Source organism: Mixophyes fleayi, chromosome 11 (genome assembly GCF_038048845.1).
Source record: "Mixophyes fleayi isolate aMixFle1 chromosome 11, aMixFle1.hap1, whole genome shotgun sequence".
In the NCBI taxonomy this organism is placed as follows: domain Eukaryota; kingdom Metazoa; phylum Chordata; class Amphibia; order Anura; family Limnodynastidae; genus Mixophyes; species Mixophyes fleayi.
In genome coordinates, this window is record NC_134412.1 from 3,618,696 (window position 1) to 3,637,862 (window position 19,167).

Below are 19,167 nucleotides of genomic sequence, written 5' to 3' on the forward strand. Positions count from 1 at the left end.
ATTTGACAAAAAAATTAGAATAGTCAAGTCAGTTAACTTCCATCATCCCCCCTTCCCCCCGTGGGAGGGGTAGTAAAGGCTAAATTTACGAGTTGAGGGGTCAAACTCATTTTCGTGAGGTAATTTTACCTCATGAACACACATTAAAAAGGCCGCTTGCGTCGGGAAGTAACGCTCTTCCCCTGAGGAGGCCTGGGCTAGGCCCAAATGCATGACAAGAACCTTTTTAAGACCTTAAGTATCTTGATTTGACTAGAATGCATGAGTATCTTGCACGGGTTAACTTGTGTGTATATATATATATATATATATATATATAGATAGATATACACACACATTATATACAGTGTTTGTGAAATATGAAAGATGAGAACTATAAATGCAAATCTAAAACCACAGCAGATTCGATGGCTTTATTCCAGCGATAGAAGTATAAAACATATAGTGTTGGATTTAAATGTCTTCTGTATCCCGTACTCCACCCCAGGCAGCCATTCATTCTAAATGTGATTATGCAAAACTTTGATGATAGATTCAATTTAATTCTGCATCTGATTTCCAGAATAATGTGGAATATTCCGTTCCTGATTCCATATGGCATATGTATGGTAATGTATAAACTTTTTAATAAAAAAAAGAAATACATTATGCTGCAATTTAAAAAAAAAAAAAAAAGCACCAACGCAAACAAACAGAAAGAAATTGTCTTCATAGAAGAGCAGTCTTTTATCTGTACATCTCTGAAGTCCTCATATGGATGAATGGACCCAGTGCCGTAGATTGTGGGGTGGATTGTATTGGGTGTAACAACTGGCGATATCTGAATATCATTTCTTGTGGCTCACAGCTGTAGGGTCTGTTTACTGAACATGGCTATACATATTTTATATATCCATCTTTAAGAAATATTAACTTCTGAATCCCAGAGAATGAGAATAGAAAGTAAATCTGCATCCTGTGCCGTTGATCAGTATTAATTGGGCCATTACTAGGGACCAATATTTAAATTAGGGACAATTGCTTCCTATACGATGACAAACCAGTAAACAGAACAATAAACTAATGTAGGAGGGATGGAGTTTCACATGAACACGTTTGTGCAGTTTAATGATTTGATATTTCGCTGTAAAATTACGATATAAAGTCTGAGGGTCAGCAACAATGTCCGATCATTAGGCGTTGACAGACTCGGAGCCGGCACAAGAAGGGTTAAGTTCTCAGCGAGAGAGAGAAAAACATGGCACAAAGGAGTAAGTTAATTAAAGCAGTGGAAACGCGGGTTCTGTAATAAACCTCTGTCTTGCCGCAGTTTTATAGGCTCCCATAATTTGCCTCCCTTCCCCAGAGTGGTGAGCAGCGAGTGTAGGTCATTAAGGCCCCGGCCGCCCGGATCTGCTGTCAGTACTGAGGAGAGAACGCAACCTGCGCAATGTCGTCTTAACTGCCGGCCCCTTTTCTTTTTAACTGCTCTCTTTTTTTTCCCCTTTTTAATTGGCCTCTTTATGATCTGTGAGTAAAATACACCAGCAGATCTCTGTGGTTTTATTACCGGCGGTCCCCGGAGGGTTGGCACAGAAGGGCTGAGAGACGAATGAAGAATAAAGTTTAGTCTGCTGCACCTTAGAAGGTTGTTTCACGTCTGTGATGTTCCCTGCAAGCGACGGTTTCCTGCCAGAGATGTACGGGGCGTAAGACACAGATTCAGGGTTATCCAGACAGGAGGATCCATTATCAGCTGAATCTGGAAATAAATACACGTTTGTACATACTGAAGCGCACACAGGGCCTGGTGCAGAAGAGAACGCAACTTGGGTGTAATATACAGTCCAAAAATAGCGTACTTCAGCCCACACACTAAGATGCACACACCTCAAGACACGTCCAGATCAGCATCTGTAAGATGTGCGGCAAGTTTACTCAGGCGTAAAGTTATTACAGCTGGTGCAGATTATTACTGCTGTGAAAAGCGTATCTGTGTTCATGTATCGACTCTGCGCACATGAACTTAATTTACTCTGCCTTCAACCGCCCCCGTCTGGCATCTTCAGGAGCAGGTGTGGATGAGTGCATGGCATAGGTAGTTGCGTGGTTTTTTCGTGGGCACGACCGGAGAGAAATCACGCAATGTACCCTATGCAAACAGATGTTCAACTCTAAAAAAGATTATTATGCCATAAAAGCATATATACAATTAAATACCATTTAATGTTTTCCTATAAGGGAGGGTTACCCTAATGTAAGCTTTATTTGTACCATTGAAATAATGCAGTCAAAATTCATTCCAATTCAATAAATCAATAGAGCGAATAATAATGTTTTCTACAACCTGTATTATTGCAGCTCTTGTAAATATAAATTTGAGCGCTGTCCTATCACTATTATAGATGTTCAACTCTGCATGAAGCCATAGTGATTACTTTATAAAGCAGACTATAATGGGGCGTTCACAAAGGCCATACGAGTCTTTAATCTGTAATATTGTTGTTGTTATAGATATGAGATGGCATATTTTATACCGGGGTGGTCGTTATGTATCATGTAGATCTGTTTCCAACATGGCAGCTGGTGTGCGACCAGTATGTAAGAAGCAGAGCAGACAGAAATATAACGAGAAGATATATTTCTTGTAGCGTTTCCTTGTGTGTGACATATAATAATATTATTACTCTGTTCTCTCTCTGCTTAGAGCTTTAGTTTTTCTTTTTAAGTGGTTGAAGTTCAATAGAAAGACCTTCTTTGTGCCCGTTAATGTCACCGGCTCGGAGGCGCTTGACCCAGTCACATTTCCAGGTTGACCATTGCAGTCTAAAGGCCTCATTAACGATCACATTATGCACTAATGAGCCATTTTGTTTCAAAGCAACCATGGCAACATAAATAGATTTTCATCTTTAATAACATCTACTATAAATATTTTCCCTAGTAATATGTCTGTTTTTATCACTGTGACTTATAATAAATACTGTTGAAGGATCCTCTGAATTCCAGTAACAGTTTTTTGCCTTCCTATCTCGTCGTCCTAGTACGGGGCCTCCAGCAGTGATATAACATGTAATGATTGTAGCAGTGATCGAAAAATTACATAGTCCATCGTAAGCATGTATCCAGTACTAGCACCTACTATCTCCAGCAGAATGTTATCATCAGCTAGTGATTGAATCCTGAGAGTTAACACCTGCAGAGAAGGTAACACAAAATGCATTTGTAAGGAGGTAGGGGATTGGTGAGAGAGTCTCAATGCTGCTTATCGGTATCTAAACAGTATTACTTTACAGGAGGCGAAGTATTGCTGCATCTTCTAAACAAATGCTTGGACCTATTTTATGTAAAACTTGTTTGAAAGTGGAATTACCCTTTAAGGAAAAGAAAATCAATTGATTTGTCATCAAAACTCCAACCTCATAACTGTCTGTTGCTACATAAATTAGAGGCTTTGTGCATAGGATCAAGGAGGGAAATGTACAGGCAGTTCTCTGTATGGTGAGTTTGGTTTGGTTAGTGTCACACGTGTAAAATAATAGCTAGAGAACATCACCCCTATAGGGTTAACAACCTGAAACGAGAGCTGTGAGTGCTAATTTCAAGCCCGAAATATGCCCATCAGCCTATTGCACATCAGAGCGAGTGACCACGTAGACGGTGCGTTTATCTGGGAGTGGTGGAGTCACGTGTCTGTGGGAAGTGGATAATGTGACATTTCTGTGATTTAGGTTCCAGGTTTCATGTGATTTACTGTTGTACCAGGTGAGAGAGCGAATCCCAAACTTCATTACAGCGACAGAGTCATCTATTCTCCGCAGGGCTCAGAAACTCTAGAGATGGCAGGGAAATCGGCTCATTTGAATACATTTAAATATTGAAAATATCTCATTTAAATAAATGTAAATGTTCAAATTCGTTCACTTGTGAGTCCTGAGAAGTGTCTCTTCTCTTTGGTACAAGACCACAGGACAGGAATTGTATTTTTACCCCATCTTCTACCCCTCTCTCTCTTACCCGACCCTTTCAAGCAGACTCTCTGTTTAACGTAAGCCTCCAGGTGACTGCTGCCTATTTAAATCTGGTGTAATACTAAAATGGTGCCCAAATATTACCGTACACATAGGTAGTTCATATTTGATTGTCCTGCTGAGTTGAACCCAACACTTTGGCCATATCTGACAATTCCACACACCTAGAATCCCAGCAGTGCTCCTTGAGAACCTGCCATCTGCTGGCCATTTGTTGGTCCTACATAAAATCCCAGGGGTCCAGCGCCACGGTTGTGACAATGGAACTGGCTTGGCGTTACCTTCAGTTCACCCACCCAGCCAAGCCTATTTCTCCACTGTAACTTTACTTTTAAGAGAGGCTCTTTATATCCTATCCAAATATTAAATTAAACAGAGTGAAGATTCCTGCTGATCTAACGAATTAATCTTCAGTTTTCCAGGGGGTAATAAACTGGTTCCACATCCTAAAATTTCTATCTCTACTTTCTCCCCAGCTCCTCCAGTTTCCATCGCTGTGATCGCGGCAGATACACCAGCTCCATTCAGCAGGTACCAGGCGCAGAACTTCACTCTAGTGTGTATCGTGTGTGGAGGCAAGCCGGCTCCGCAGGTAAGTGTGGGCTCCCCGTACTATTTACATGTCGCCTGTGTACAGACCCCTAGAATTATCATCTGACCGTCACATAACACCAGAGGCCTGGACTCATCCACATCAGCAGACCTCAAATACTGATTGAGCCAGACCCAAGTGTCAGTATTCTGCACAAGCAATCATCATATCCAATAAGGGGTGTGTAAATCAGACACATTGTTTCTGTAATTGATGTATTGATAGAAGTACAAGTTCAATTGAATCCATGAATGCAATGAAAAAAAAAAACATGGACTCTTAAATTACACTTCTCCGATATCTCTCAGCCTCCACAGTAACTTTTCACCAGCCCCTGTATATCTGATCTTGCTAACATTACACCCTCCTCACCAGACAGCTCCACATCATAGTTCCAGAACCACTAAGTTAATGAAACACAGGGGTCAGAATAAAGTGCAGAGAACCAGCTGGATAACTGGGGCACATGGAATAATCTGGAAATGGGATTAATAACCCTCATGTATGGTCCGTAAGACTAGTCAAGGTCTTAGAGCCAGACTCAAGACAAACCAAAGAAACTTGTCTAGACCACAGTGACAGTGGGGGTAATGGTCCCCAATATTGTGCAGCACAGTATTGGGGTTGTGAGTTGGATTCGAATTTGTATGTTCTCCCCATGTTATCGTGGGTTTCCTCCCACATACCAAACACATACTAATAGGTTAATTGTATTCTAACCCTAGTCTATGTACAGTCATGGCCAAAAGTTTTGAGAATGACACAAGTATCGGTTTTCACAAAGTTTGCTGCTTCAGTGTTTTTAGACCTTTCTGTCAGATGTTGCTATGGTATACTGATGTAACATTACAAGCATTTCATAAGTGTCAAAGGCTTTTATTGACAATTACATTAAGTTTATGCAAAGAGTCAATATTTGCAGTGTTGACCCTTCTTTTTGAAGATCTTTGCAATTCGCGCTGGCAGCTGTCAATCAACTTCTGGGCCACATACTGACTGATGGCGGCCCATTCTTGCCTAATCAATGCTTGGAGTTTGTCAGAATTTGTGGCTTTTTGTTTGTCCACCCGCCTCTTGAGGATTGACCACAAGTTCTCAAGGTCTGAGGAGTTTCCTAGCTATGGACCCAAAATGTCAATGTTTTGATTCTGGAGCCACTTAGTTATCACTTTTGCCTTATGGCAAGGTGCTCCATCATGCTGGAAAATGCATTGTTTGTCACCAAACTGCTGTTGGATGGTTGGGAGAAGTTGCTCTTGGAGGATGTTTTGGTACCATTCTTTATTCATGGCTGTGTTCTTAGGCACAATTGTGAGTGAACCCACTTCCTTGGCTGAGAAGCAACCCCACACATGAATGGTCTCAGGATGCTTTACTGTTGGCATGACACAGGACTGATGGTAGTGTTCACCTTTCCTACTCCGGACAAGCATTTTTGCAGATGCCCCAAACAATCTGAAAGTGGATTCATCAGAGAAAATAACTTTTACCCCAGTTCTCAGCAGTCCAATTCCTGTACCTTTTGCAGAATATCAGTCTGTCTCTGATGTTTTTCCTGGAGAGAAGTGGCTTCTTTGCTGGCCTTCTTGACACCAGGCCATCCACCAAAAGTCTCCACCTCACTGTGCGTGCAGATGTACTCACACCTCCCTGCTGCCATTCCTGAGCAAGCTCTGCACTGGTGGTGCCCCAATACCACAGCTGAATTAACTTTAGGAGACGGTCCTGGTGCCTTCTGGACATTCTTGGCGCTGTGAAGCCTTCTTCACAACTATTGAACCTCTCTCCTTGAAGTTATTGATGATCCAATAAATGGTTGATATAGGTGCAATCTTACTAGCAGCAATATCCTTGCCTGTGAAGCCCTTTTTGTGCAAAGCAATGATGACTGCACGTGTTTCCTTGCAGATAACCATGGTTAACAGAAGAAGAACAATGATTTCAAGCACTGCCCTCCTTTTAAAGCTTCCAGTCTGTTATTCGAACTCAATCAGCATGACCGTGTGATCTCCAGCCTTGTCCTCGTCAACACTCTCACCTGTCTTAACGAGAGAATCACTGACCTGCTGTCAGCGGATGCTTTTGTGGCAGGGCTGAAATGCAGTGGAAATGTTGTTTTTGGGATATAGTTCATTGTCATGGCAAAGAGGGACTTATTAATGAATATTAATTAATTGCAATTCATTTGATCACTCTTCATGATATTCTGGAGTATATGCAAATTGCCATCATAAAAACTGAGGCAGCAGACTTTGTGAAAAATAATATTTGTATCATTCTCAAAACTTTTGGTCATGACTGTATGGTAGGGAATATAGAGTGGAAGTTCCAGTGGGTCAGGCATGATTTATTATTGTTTATTCATATTACACAGCGCTGTACAGACAGCACCTTGTGCCCTATTGTCAGTCTCTGTACAGCGCGGCGTAATCTGATTTGCGCTATATAAACAATAATAAAATAAATATATAATTCCAGCATATACTAAGACTTTGTAGATGAAGCTGCCATATACCTGTGCCAGGTACACTGTCCATTTACATCTGCAGCCGTAGGATATAGCCAATTAAGGTGTTTTTTTATATCTAAATTCTATAAACTAAATCCACTAAGCACAAGATTCCAGCGATGCAGCTGAAATTTCCAGCCCGTCTTACAAATCCCCCCCACCGATCACAATTGTATCCGCACAAGCCGCCTTTTGTCATTTTGGGTTTTATAGCATTTTCGTGAATGTGTTCTCGTCTCCGGTAACATACGTGTTCATGATGCGTATAATGGGATTGCCACTCAGGTTTATCTCTGTCTATTAAATATCTGCATATTTGTGTTATTGCTGCACTTGGAACCTTGCGTCTTATTGTCATGCGAGCTGCGAGCCCGGCTCCCGTCTCCGCACATTTTCCACGTCTGCTCCACGCTTGTTGTGATTAGTATTGTCACAAAGTCGACACTTCTAGATAAAACGAGAGCAGAGAAATGAGCAAACATCATTATGACTTCTTGTTCCCTCTGCTCGCTCCTTTCACTGCGGTGACAATCCAAGCAGGCAGGCCTCCTATTGACAGAATCGACCTGCTAAATTAATACATCTTAATGTGTTTGTAGATTTGTATCAAGCCCTGTGTTTCTGCTCTCACTGCCTTTTATCCTCTCCTTCTCCTTCCTTTCAGTGCTACACACAAGGCTTTCCAATCAAGGCATCTCTTGTTTTGTTCTCCCTCCATTCTAACAATTATTCATCCTCTATAGTCGGAATGCATAATTTGGTCTCTTGCCCTCTCTGCATCTGACGGATGCATCGCTATGTTAAAATGCTATTTAAAAAAAAAAACACATTTAAGCAGACGCTGACTTACTATGTTGTTCAGATAAAAAAATGGCATTTCATCATAACAGCATTATTCTCCTTGCTATAAAACCCTCTTAAAGCTGCATTCTTTCTTACAAACACTCGCTATTAATATGGTGGTAATAGCACCTTGAAAACACTTTGGTGGCAAGGAGAAGGCATTCCTGTTATTTAATTGGCACTAGAAGAGGCATTATGTCCTCCGGCTCCCGCTGGTAATGTATCAAGCAACTTTCTAGTGATATTATTACATATATTTATATGCATCTTTGTAAGGGATGTGTGCGCCACCAAGGAGACATGTAACATGGTTTTATCAGTGTTTAGCTTTCTAGCATTTTATGTGATTACGGTTTGGTAAATGTGTTACGCCCCAGTTTCCGTCTTCTGGACCTTTGTTTGTCATTCTGGTTCATTACAGCGTCCGGGTACATTTGCATCCCTAGAGCTTCTCATTTAGAATTTAGAAGAACTAGCAAAAGATTATTTTTTTGGACTCACCCTTTGAGGAGCAGACTTGATACTAAATACCCTGGGCGAGACGCTAATGTCAAATCTGGACACTTTACATTTGGTTTTACCAGGGGAGGGCTGGCAAATTTTATCCCAGGGAGCAAAACTTGACTTAAAGGAAAAAAAATGAAGGTGACCAAGCCCAAGGTAGCCCACTATTGGACCAGCCTGGGGGGCAGATGCCCACTCTGCCACTGGGTTTACCCTGTGGTTTGCCCTAAATCACTTGTGGTTTAGAGGCTTTAAACCCCCCACACATGGCATGTGGTTTGGGACTGCAAACTACCAGTGATGTGTGCTAAAAAGCTCTAGTTAGTATATTTACCCCTAAAGAGATTTTATGTTTGAATTTGCTTGAGAGCAAACTGTAGTTTTATGACATAATAATGATGTATTTAATTGTTACAATTTTCAGTCGAGGCTTCTCTCGTCCCTATAGATATTGCTTTATTTTAGGCGGCAGATACAGTAAATCAGATATCGAAACCCATCGTCGCTAATCTTATAATCCAGGATTGGAATTTTAGGAAAATCAATTGTATGAATGAAAGATTTCAAGTGGGGAAAAGTGTGATGGAGACAGGAGAGTCCCCTGTGACATCTTCTGAGCATTGGAAATTAACAACACTGTATTGGCAGCGGTTAGGAAATAGATGAATTCTGTCCAGCTTTAGTTAACAGGTTAATCTCTGACCTATGTGTTCAGCCAATTCACTTTCTTCATTAAGTCGGTGTGGAAATTACGTAATTATCTACATCTGGAAAATTCAAGTTGCGTCTCCCACTTATTTCTCTATTATGTAGTTTATTGTAGGCTGACCTTTACTGGACATTATAGTGGGTGTGTATATTGCTTGTTTTAATGTAAAAATATTATCCTTGAGAGTTCTGCTTTCCAAACTTTGAAAGATTTGTATGTTACTTTATTAGAAGTATTGGAGAAATCACGTTTATTGAGACACAATGGAGTTGTTCACACTTAGAGTTATTAGGACTTGTTAGTAACATTCTTTGGATTTCAGTGGGATATGATGTCACATACTAATATTGGAACAATAGAGATAAGATTGTTGTATAAGGGGGACACACTTTTTTTTTGAAGCTTTGTAGATTTTTATGGGCCATTAATATTAGTTGGGTTCAGACCCAGAAGATTGAATGTCCTTACTGTCAATGGATGCCAACGACATGGGGATTTATCATCATCATCATCATCTATTTATATAACCCCACTATTGGGAGTTGGAGAAGGCATGCTGTCCTGGATCCTTAATCTCTAGTTAAACCTGAGGATGAGCCTCTATGGGTCCCTTTTGGATGTTGTCCGTACATTGGGAGCACCTTATGCCCTCTAATCTTCACTTTGGTGTTAAAGTTGCTCTCAAGTTGATTCAGTCTTCACTGATTATTCTTTGCGTTGTAAGGAAATCCCTAACAGGAAGTGACAGAATTCATGTTCTGTTCTCTCTATCGTGCCCCTTTCCACTGACTGTGCTCTACAAGTGATGCCTGAGCTGGTCTCTTTAGAGAGACACAGACCTCAAGGTTTTTCTCTTGTGGCTCTGTCTTTAGATGAAGACCTTTATGTGGGAGATACTAACTTTGTTTATACACAACAAGTCACCAGGAGTGGTCCTCGAATGACCCTTCTGCTCCCTTCCACTCTGTTCTCCTTCGCACCATCCTCCCCTCTAAACAAATGTCTGATAAGTAAATTACTTCGAATTCTACAGTGGTACAGACAGAGGTGGAGGACAAGAATTTTTAGCCTATGCATATAAGAGATCATCTTAGATAAGGACAGTGTTGGTGCTTCAAATGGGCTGTTTAACTGCAGTTTGTAGGAGATAGTGTCAAAGAATGTACTAAAAAGCTTTACGTACCCATGTCTATATACATTTTTTTATCACTCCATTAGATAAATAATAAGAACACTGAAATGGGGTTAATGTTCCTGTAAAGGTTGTATTTGTAGGATAAATAGGACTTAAAAGTAAGTTCCCTCTGGAATGTGTTTCATTACTCACAGAAAGACAGGTGTTTGAGATTTGCTTATTGGTTTTTTCCGCTCACATCTTATCAGTCACCCTGTGAAAATCGTCTGTAATCTCTGCCGCAGAACTGAAACCATTAGATGTTAGGAAGCCCCAATAAACTGCTCTCTGACTCCTCTCGTCTGATAATGATCCAGGAATTCTCAGGAGGGTCGATTGAGGGTTGTGTGTAACACGTGGACAGAGACTGCCTGAGATTTTAGCCTGACTAGAATGTCAGACATGATCTCAACATAATCAATCGCTCTCTATCAAACGCAGCCACACTGCTTGAACAGAAGAGTCGTTCATTGTACTAAATAATCCACCAAACCAGATTATTTGTCTAATCCCACAGTCTATAACATCTGTTTGTATCTGATGTTTTCAGGTTACTGCGCTAAGGTCATTCTGCCTCTGTCGATGCCGAGATTTCTGCTTGAGACAGAGTTTAACAAGTGTGTGTCTGGTATAGGGCACGTCACTAGGCCAGTAAGTTACTGTTGTTTTATAAAGGTTCCCCTCCAAGCTGGATGATTGTCCTCAGGATATATATGAGAGATTACAGGTAGGAGGAAGGTGGACGAGTACTAACAGGAACATTACACACAGGTGCCCGTCAGTCACATGGAAGATGTGACGCTGCCACCAGAAAGTTACACGTGAGGCCAGTCTCAGGGCACATCCTGTATTTTACATAAAGCTTCTACCTCCACAAGTCATTTCTGCATGTGTACCAAGATTCCTTCCCAGCAACTTGATGAGCATATAAGTAAAAAGTCATCTTGTGATTGCCATTTACTGTGTAGACTTGATTATGGTAGAAGCTGGTGTCATAGAGTCATTTGCTGAGAGGAGTATTTTTTTTATTTAGTACAAATCTGAACATAACAGAAATCAAAGAAATCAGTTAAGAGAACATGTCCATGGTCTTAGTATAACTGCAAGTACGCCACAACCCACTACTAGTGAGGCTGCATATGTTCGATCTGTGACACAGGGAATAACAGCTGTTTGTGCTGGTGATGGAGGTTTTTCTGCATTGGCCGCTGGTGGGAAGATTCGCCGTTTACGTGGAAAGCCTGTTTACCAAAGATTGCGGAGTTACATGTCCTGTAAGGTTTATATTTGTGAAAGCAAAAGAAAATCATAGAAAAATACTTTATTAATTGAAAAAAACATTTTAAAATATTTTTTTTTATATCTTTTAAATATTTATTATCTCTTTTTTTTTTTTTTCTAAATTATGTAACTGGCAGCCCAAATCTCCGTTCCACTGCTCATGCGTGAGCCTCTATCTGGGTCATACATGTATCAGCCTATTGGAGCTGTAAATTAACCCTTACCCCTTTAGATCAGTGTCGTCGCGATACTACTGCAGCAGGCTTTTTCTTAAAAATTTGCGCAATAAAAGTTTTTAGTTGTATTCATCATCATCATCATCATCTATTTGTTTATATAGCACCACAGAGAACTCACTCACATCAGCCCCTGCCCCATTGGAGCTTACAATCTAACTCCCCTAACATACACACACAGATGGACTAGGGTCAATTTCTCCTCCACTCTTATCACCGCCGCCTCTCCTCCACTCTTATCACCTCTTCCCACTCCAGAATCCAAGACTTTTCCCGTGCAGCCCCCCTTCTCTGGAACGACATCCCTCGTTCCATCCGTCTCTCTCCTACTCTGTGCTCCTTCAAACGTGCACTCAAAACTCACCTCTTCCTCAAAGCCTACCAACCATCTACTTAACCCCCATCTCCTCCCTTTGCTCGTCCTCCCTTCTCTCCTCTTGCCTCAACTGGCTCCTCTTGTGCCTGGTCTGTTTACCCTCCCTTAGGATGTAAGCTCGTATGAGCAGGGCCCCCTCCCCTCCTGTCTCCATACCTGTTCTTCCGCTCCGTCTTTACTGCATATGACTGGCCGGAGTTTCTGAAGTATTGGTACTTTTTGTTCATTGTTCTGTATGGTTTCACCCTGTATAGTCTACTGTTAGTACTGTGTGCGGCGCTGCGGATACCTTGTGGCGCCTAACAAATTATAATAATAATAATTTGTTAGCAGCCAATTAACCTACCAGTATGTTTTTGGAGTGTGGGAGGAAACCGGAGCACCCGGAGGGAACCCACGCAAACACAGGGAAAACATACAAACTCCTCATAGATAAGTCCATGGTCAGGAATCGAACTCATGACCCCAGTGCAGTGAGGCAGAAGTTCTAACCACTGAGCCACCGTGCTGCTATTGCCCCAAAGGTTAGAGAATGTGGAAGTATAGTAGTACAGTTTAGTTATCATTTGCCTTTAACGCAGTGGTTGGATAACCTTGCCTGATTTTCTCTTAAAAAGTAAATGTTTCTATTTAAAACTTATCTTATTAAATGAATTCAACATTGATTTAATGGTGGCAATGTGTTTTGTTTTGTTTTTCCCCCAGGTATATTTCAAAAGAGACGGGGAGCTGATAGAGGTGGTGCCCATGTTGAGCCCACCGGCTGCTGCAGCCGGATTGATGAATATCCGGGGATCAAGGAACATTCTAAACAGAGACATGGATGATACTAAAATGCAAAAATCACTTTTACTGTTGGATACCGAGGAACGGGGACTAAGTTCTTTCACAGAGAACCCTTTCCGAACCCGCACGTCCGACCAAGGACCTATGCCCATCCCGGTAACAGAGACAATCCCAGAGACAGTCGTCAGCCTGGAGTTCCCCCGTTGGGTTCACAGTACAGATCCAACTTATTTCTTCCACCAAATGCATCTTCCAATGAGTGACGGAACTGTAGAGGTTCGAGCAATGCTCACCTGGACCCTAAACCCACAAGTAGATAACGAAGCCCTGTTTAGCTGTGAGGTGAAGCACCCGGCCCTGACGATGCCCATGCAGTCCGAAGTCACATTAGGTAAGACATGAAATGACGATTCTTCATTTGTGAAACGCTTTTCCAGGGTCATTGTCAGTTTGACTTATGTCGTCCATTTATATTTGGATGTCAGAGCTGGAGGCGATTGTGTCTCCTGATTAAATCTTAAAATAGCTATTTAGAGAGACCTGCTTACAGAAATGGGAGATAAGCTCCTCTCATCTGTATAATTACACCATTAGTGCAGATCTCTCTAAGTATTTATAAAAACAGGGACAAACATGTCATAACTACATGTTCCCAGGTCAGACACGATAGTGGGCCCCGAGGACTTCTGAGGGCGTCTGACCGACATGTTGGACAACACAATTTTAAATGATTTTGATGAACTTTTCAATGGTCTTGTCCAAAATGACAGTTTTCTGTGAAATGAAGTTTGTTTAATTAACATTCCTATATATTACATGCATCCAACTAGTCTGTTCATCTAAATCTGGTTTCATCTACAACACTATTATGCAACCTTTTAATAGTATTATTAATTTAGAACATATTACTTATGCAAGTTATGTGCAAATTAAGCAGAGACATCCTAGAGCCCTGGGATTTTGTAGACTACATTTACGGGTTGACGTAGATATTTCTAATAAGACAAACCAGATTTTATTTCACCCTAAAATTACTGTACAAGACAAGACAGGGGCAGCCCATTAGCAATGTAATCTGTTAGTAAGTATTTCTACTTATGTATATTCTATATGGCTTCATAAACATACATCATAAATACAATGTAGAAAGAAAATCTATAAAGTAATAACTGTCACATTTGTTTCCTGTCAGTCAGTTAATCAGCAGACTAGTTACTGTAGTCTTGCAGTGTCCTGTTCTCTGTAGTACGTACAGATGTAACCAAATTATTTAATTATCCTTCCTTGTGCTGTCACTTTAAGGAATCACATCATATGGCGCCAAGTGTGTTTCCCAAAGTGTAATCTTGAAATTCCATGCAATACATTGTTCTGCCACCAGATGATACATTGAAAAAATTGTACTACGCATGTTAGATGAAGGAAAAGTATGCAGCGCGTGCAGTACTGTGCTTTGTGAATCGGATTAAAATGCTTGTGTCACAGCAGAGATTAAAGAATCAGCAGCAGCTTTAGTTTGAGAGGGTGTAACTGTCAAGAGAATTGAAAGTGTTAGACCATAACCTCTGCCCAGATCACAAATTTAAGCAATAATGATGAAACAAATGGACCACCAAATTGTTTTACCCGCCCCAGAGGTTTGTGGTCCACCTGCTATAGTGTAAATCAGCCCCAGGCTGGTCAGTGCAGGGCTGGTTTCCCCAAGTGCTGGAGCTCTACGTAACCCCCTCCTCCCATCATGGACTGTGAAGGTAACTTTCTCACCCAGTAATGGGCAGTGGAGACGGGTCATGGACCAGCTCTACCCATGGATTGGATGGGATGGAAAATTAGCATGTTCTGTAGTGTTACTGGAACGAAGAACAGTCATTGCTCAGAGACCATCGTTCCGACATTAATGTAGTAACCTGTTATAAGGGCTGGGTCCCACCAACTGGCATTTTCCCTCAATATCAAATATATTGTAATGTATTAATATGGTTCTATCTGAAAGAGGAAAAGTGAATATTTCTTATAGCATTGAGAGTAAATCTATACTTGGCAAAAGGTGAGCGATTATTATTCCCTGTAATTCTAACATTTAATGTGTGTCAGACGGCCGGGGTGTCGCCACCTTGTTGACTTCAAGAATCTGAAAGTAACCTTTGTAAATTTGGTAATTAAATGACAAGAAAGCGGTGAACTCTCAATTAGTCAAACATGGAGTCGGCGTGGTGCCGTTTGTGACTTTCTGTCAGACTTATTTATGTGTTTTAAGTATTTTATTTTTGTTTCCATTTTTAGTGTACAGATTGGAATATGTCTTTAATTGATATGTTTTAGTACTTGTTTTTATTAGATCTGCACATTTTATGGTGCTTTTACTGTGCCCTTCATCTGACACACAGAAATAGCAGTGACGGTTTTAAAGCCTTGCAGATGTCCTAGAATAAAGCAGATTTGGCGCTATATTAATCATACAAATATAGTGCAGTCAATGCTTCTAATTGGGTGGGATAAGGTACAGAGAATGCGTGTCCATGCGATATGTAAAATGTGTCTTTGTATATAGAGTGGGCCCAGACGGGAGGGTGTCCGGCGATCCCGTGTTCTGCCCCTGTATATATGAAAAGACAGGCAAGCCTTTAATGATGACAGCCGTGTTTGCTGTAATATTAAACTTATAATTGCCCCTACTTTGCAGGAAGCTTTTACCCCTAACAAAGTGTGTATTTTGTGATAACTAACGGCTCTGCTCCACTGTATTATTCTGTGATGTTCTGATTCTCCGCAGTTTTGCTTATTCTATATGTACTGTATGGATTACTTTTATGTAGGGACAGCTGCACAGTGCTACTTCTCTTAAACTATATGTTGGATGTAATTCTCACACATATACTTATGATACATAAGTTATTTTGTCTTTGTTCCATGGTCATGCCGCCCAGTTTCGGTGTATCGCTGGTTTGGTATATCACGTGGCACAGGTACAGATTTGTCTGTGAAAAACCCTTGTTGTAATGCTACAAATATGGTCTGAGAACTAGACCTGAGAAGTCATACTATGCCCTGGCTGCCTTATGTCGTCCAGCATGAAGACCCGGAGACACAGGCTATTTAGTTATATATTTGTGCACATTGGTCGGGATGGGAGTATAGATGCAGCAGAGCGTTCAGCTGTGTCCTTCATCGGTTGCAGTGATTCTTTGGCTGCTATAACTAAATAGTGTGAATCGTAGGACACAGGCATCAATGATCATTAGATAACTCTAGTTACATGTTGTATTATAGGGATTATCCCTATTTCCATCCAACTAGCAGAACATTCGGGGTCCAGTGACAGAGACCCCACCAGATCTAGGCAACCTAACCCCTGCCGCCACCGGTATTGGTCTCATCTCCAGGGCTGGACTGAGTACAGCGCTTAGTGCAGTGTTTGTGGCTCTTAGACCCTGAAGCATTGTGCTAGTTCCACCTATATAAGTAAAAGCTACATTGAGGAGCCACCAGTAATGTTATTTCACTGAGCTTCTGCCAGAGTACAAGTCCTTGGTTGGATACACAGCCATTTACAGGCCTTCAGGAGGTGTAATTGAAACACTGTGATCCTAATGTTGGTGCCCTTTACAGTACAATGGTTGGGCATCAGGGAGAGCACAAGACTAAATCAGCTGTGTTGCTTCCCACTCTCGGATATGGTCTATGTAGCAAAATGATCTTTCCTTTTTGCTGCAGAGTTTGCTCTCCGAGGTGCTGAAATGAGGGCCGCGGACAGCCCCCATGAGCCGTGCCCTGCAATACAATGAGGATGGATTAGGTAACGATGCGATTTTATGATTCCAGTGTGAGCACCGGCGGTCTCTCCCTCCCAGCCATCCTTGATAGAATTATCCCAATTCTAATTAAGTTTGTATGCAGATCAGGCCATTTGGTCTCTTCGTTTACAAACCATTAAGGTTAATGTGCTTCTTGTTTAAAGAAAGTGTTGAATTAATAGAGTGCACTGTGCGATTCCAAACTCATTTTATCCATTTCAGCATCTCCAACTGCAGAGGTCTGACTGGGTCTAAGATGTTGTGCGACGTTTGTTAAATGTGTAACAAATAGCCGGACAACTGAAGAGCCAGGTAGTGGTAGAACAGTGGTTCTCAACCTGTCTGCTCAGAGGCACCTCACATTCAAGGGTACTTCCGCCTGATAATACATTAAATTATATTCCTTAGTTTAAGAACAAATAAAACACGTTCTCAACAAATCACAAACAAATATGTATTTTAACATTCTTTTAATGTCTTAGTAAATATTTATACACAGGATAATGAACAATAGGGTCAACTGTAGCCATGGAATAACTTTTCTCCAGGGAAAGACGGGCAGACATAAAGACTCAGATAATATGGTGAAACAACGTGCAGTCTGCTGCCCTACGCAAGGGTCGCTGTGATCTATTCACACATCTAGGCGGAGGAGATAAATATACCAGGATTATAAAGCAGACATATTTTTTTCATTTACATTTTGCATTCAAGTTCAAAACATACAAAGGAATACAGGGAATCCTCTCTTTCTGTGTATTGTTTTCCATAACCTCTGACAGAACAGCACCCCTAGAGGTCAGTTTAATATGGTGGAAAATTTCTTTATCTCACATGGATGTTTCTTTGTTTTACTCAGTAAAAAGAGATGTTTCATTTGAGTATTATTCATAATTATAACTTTCCTGTATGAACGCTGTCTGTGTGTTACATTTCTATTTCTGTGAACTTGCTCTGACCATTTACCACAATGTGACATTATCCTATCAGAATAAAGTGAGGGTAACAGCAGATGACAGACACACAATAACGTCATTCTTCCTCTCATTCAGATGAGGAACGTAAAGAATATCATTCAACTTGTGTAGTCGGTGGAAGATATTGTTCTCACAGGTATAATTATCTGGTCTACAGCCTGCAACAATCGTACAATTAATGTTACTGACTCATCCCCTCCCCATTTCGCTGTTCTCCCCTCTTACTGTACACACGGTGACAGTGTACCTCTCCGTCCTCCCCCCTTACTGTACACAGTGACAGTATACCCCATCTCCGTCCTTCCCCCCTTACTGTACACAGTCACAGTACACTCCCCGTCTCTCCGTCCTCTCCCCCCTTACTGTACACAGTCACAGTACACCTCCCGTCTCTCCGTCCTCTCCCCCCTTACTGTACACAGTCACAGTACACTCCCCGTCTCTCCGTCCTCTCCCCCCTTACTGTACACAGTCACAGTACACCTCCCGTCTCTCCGTCCTCTCCCCCCTTACTGTACACAGTGACAGTACACCCCCCCGTCTCTCCGTCTTCCCCCCTTACTGTACACACGGTGACAGTATACCCCCCTTTTCTCTGTTCTGCCCCCTTACTGTACACACGGTGACAGTATACCCCCCCCCCGTCTCTGTCCTCCCCCTTACTGTACAAACGGTGACAGTATACCCCCCCTTTTCTCTGTTCTGCCCCCTTACTGTACACACGGTGACAGTATACCCCCCCGTCTCTGTCCCCCCCCCCCTTACTGTACAAACGGTGACAGTATACCCCCCACTTTTCTCTGTTCTGCCCCCTTACTGTACACACGGTGACAGTATACCCCCACGTCTCCATCCTTCCCCCCTTACTGAACAAACGGTGACAGTAACCCCCCCCCCCCCCCCCCCCCCCGGTCTCTCCGTCCTCCCCCATTACTGTACACACGGTGACAGTATACCTCCCAGTCTCTCTGTCCTCCCCCTTTACTGTACACACGGTGACAGTATACCTCCCCGTCACTCCGTCCTCCCCCTTTACTGAACACATGGTGACAGTATATCCCCCGTCTCTGTCCTCCCCCTTTACTGTACACACTGTGACAGTATAACCCACCCCCCCGTCTCTCTGTCCTCCCCCCTTACTGTACACACGGTGACAGTATAACCCCCCCCCCCCCAGTCTCTGCAGCTTCCTACATCGGGTTTAGTCATAGAGGGATGTAAGTGGTTTGGCAGTGAATTCATGGCAAGCTGTCTTCTCCTTAAATAGCATTATTTTCTGGCTTTACTTCAATTCCCAGCATCTGTAGTTTCATACGGGTGGATTCACATGGGAACTTGCAATTATAGTGCAAAATTAGGAAAGGAAATTATATTCC

The 19,167-nt window shown here is 41.8% G+C and overlaps 1 protein-coding gene across 4 annotated transcripts in view; it reads left to right on the forward strand.

Annotated features, from left to right (window-relative positions):
* The window catches only part of IGSF21 (immunoglobin superfamily member 21), a 497,506-nt gene that overhangs the window by 419,725 nt on the left and 58,614 nt on the right, over positions 1-19,167 (forward strand). For all 4 annotated transcript variants that reach the window (XM_075190715.1, XM_075190716.1, XM_075190714.1 and 1 more), the window contains exons 5-6: positions 4,487-4,602; positions 12,940-13,411. In XM_075190715.1, the coding sequence (XP_075046816.1) occupies positions 4,487-4,602; positions 12,940-13,411 (588 nt within the window). The remainder of the gene's footprint in view (positions 1-4,486; positions 4,603-12,939; positions 13,412-19,167) is intronic.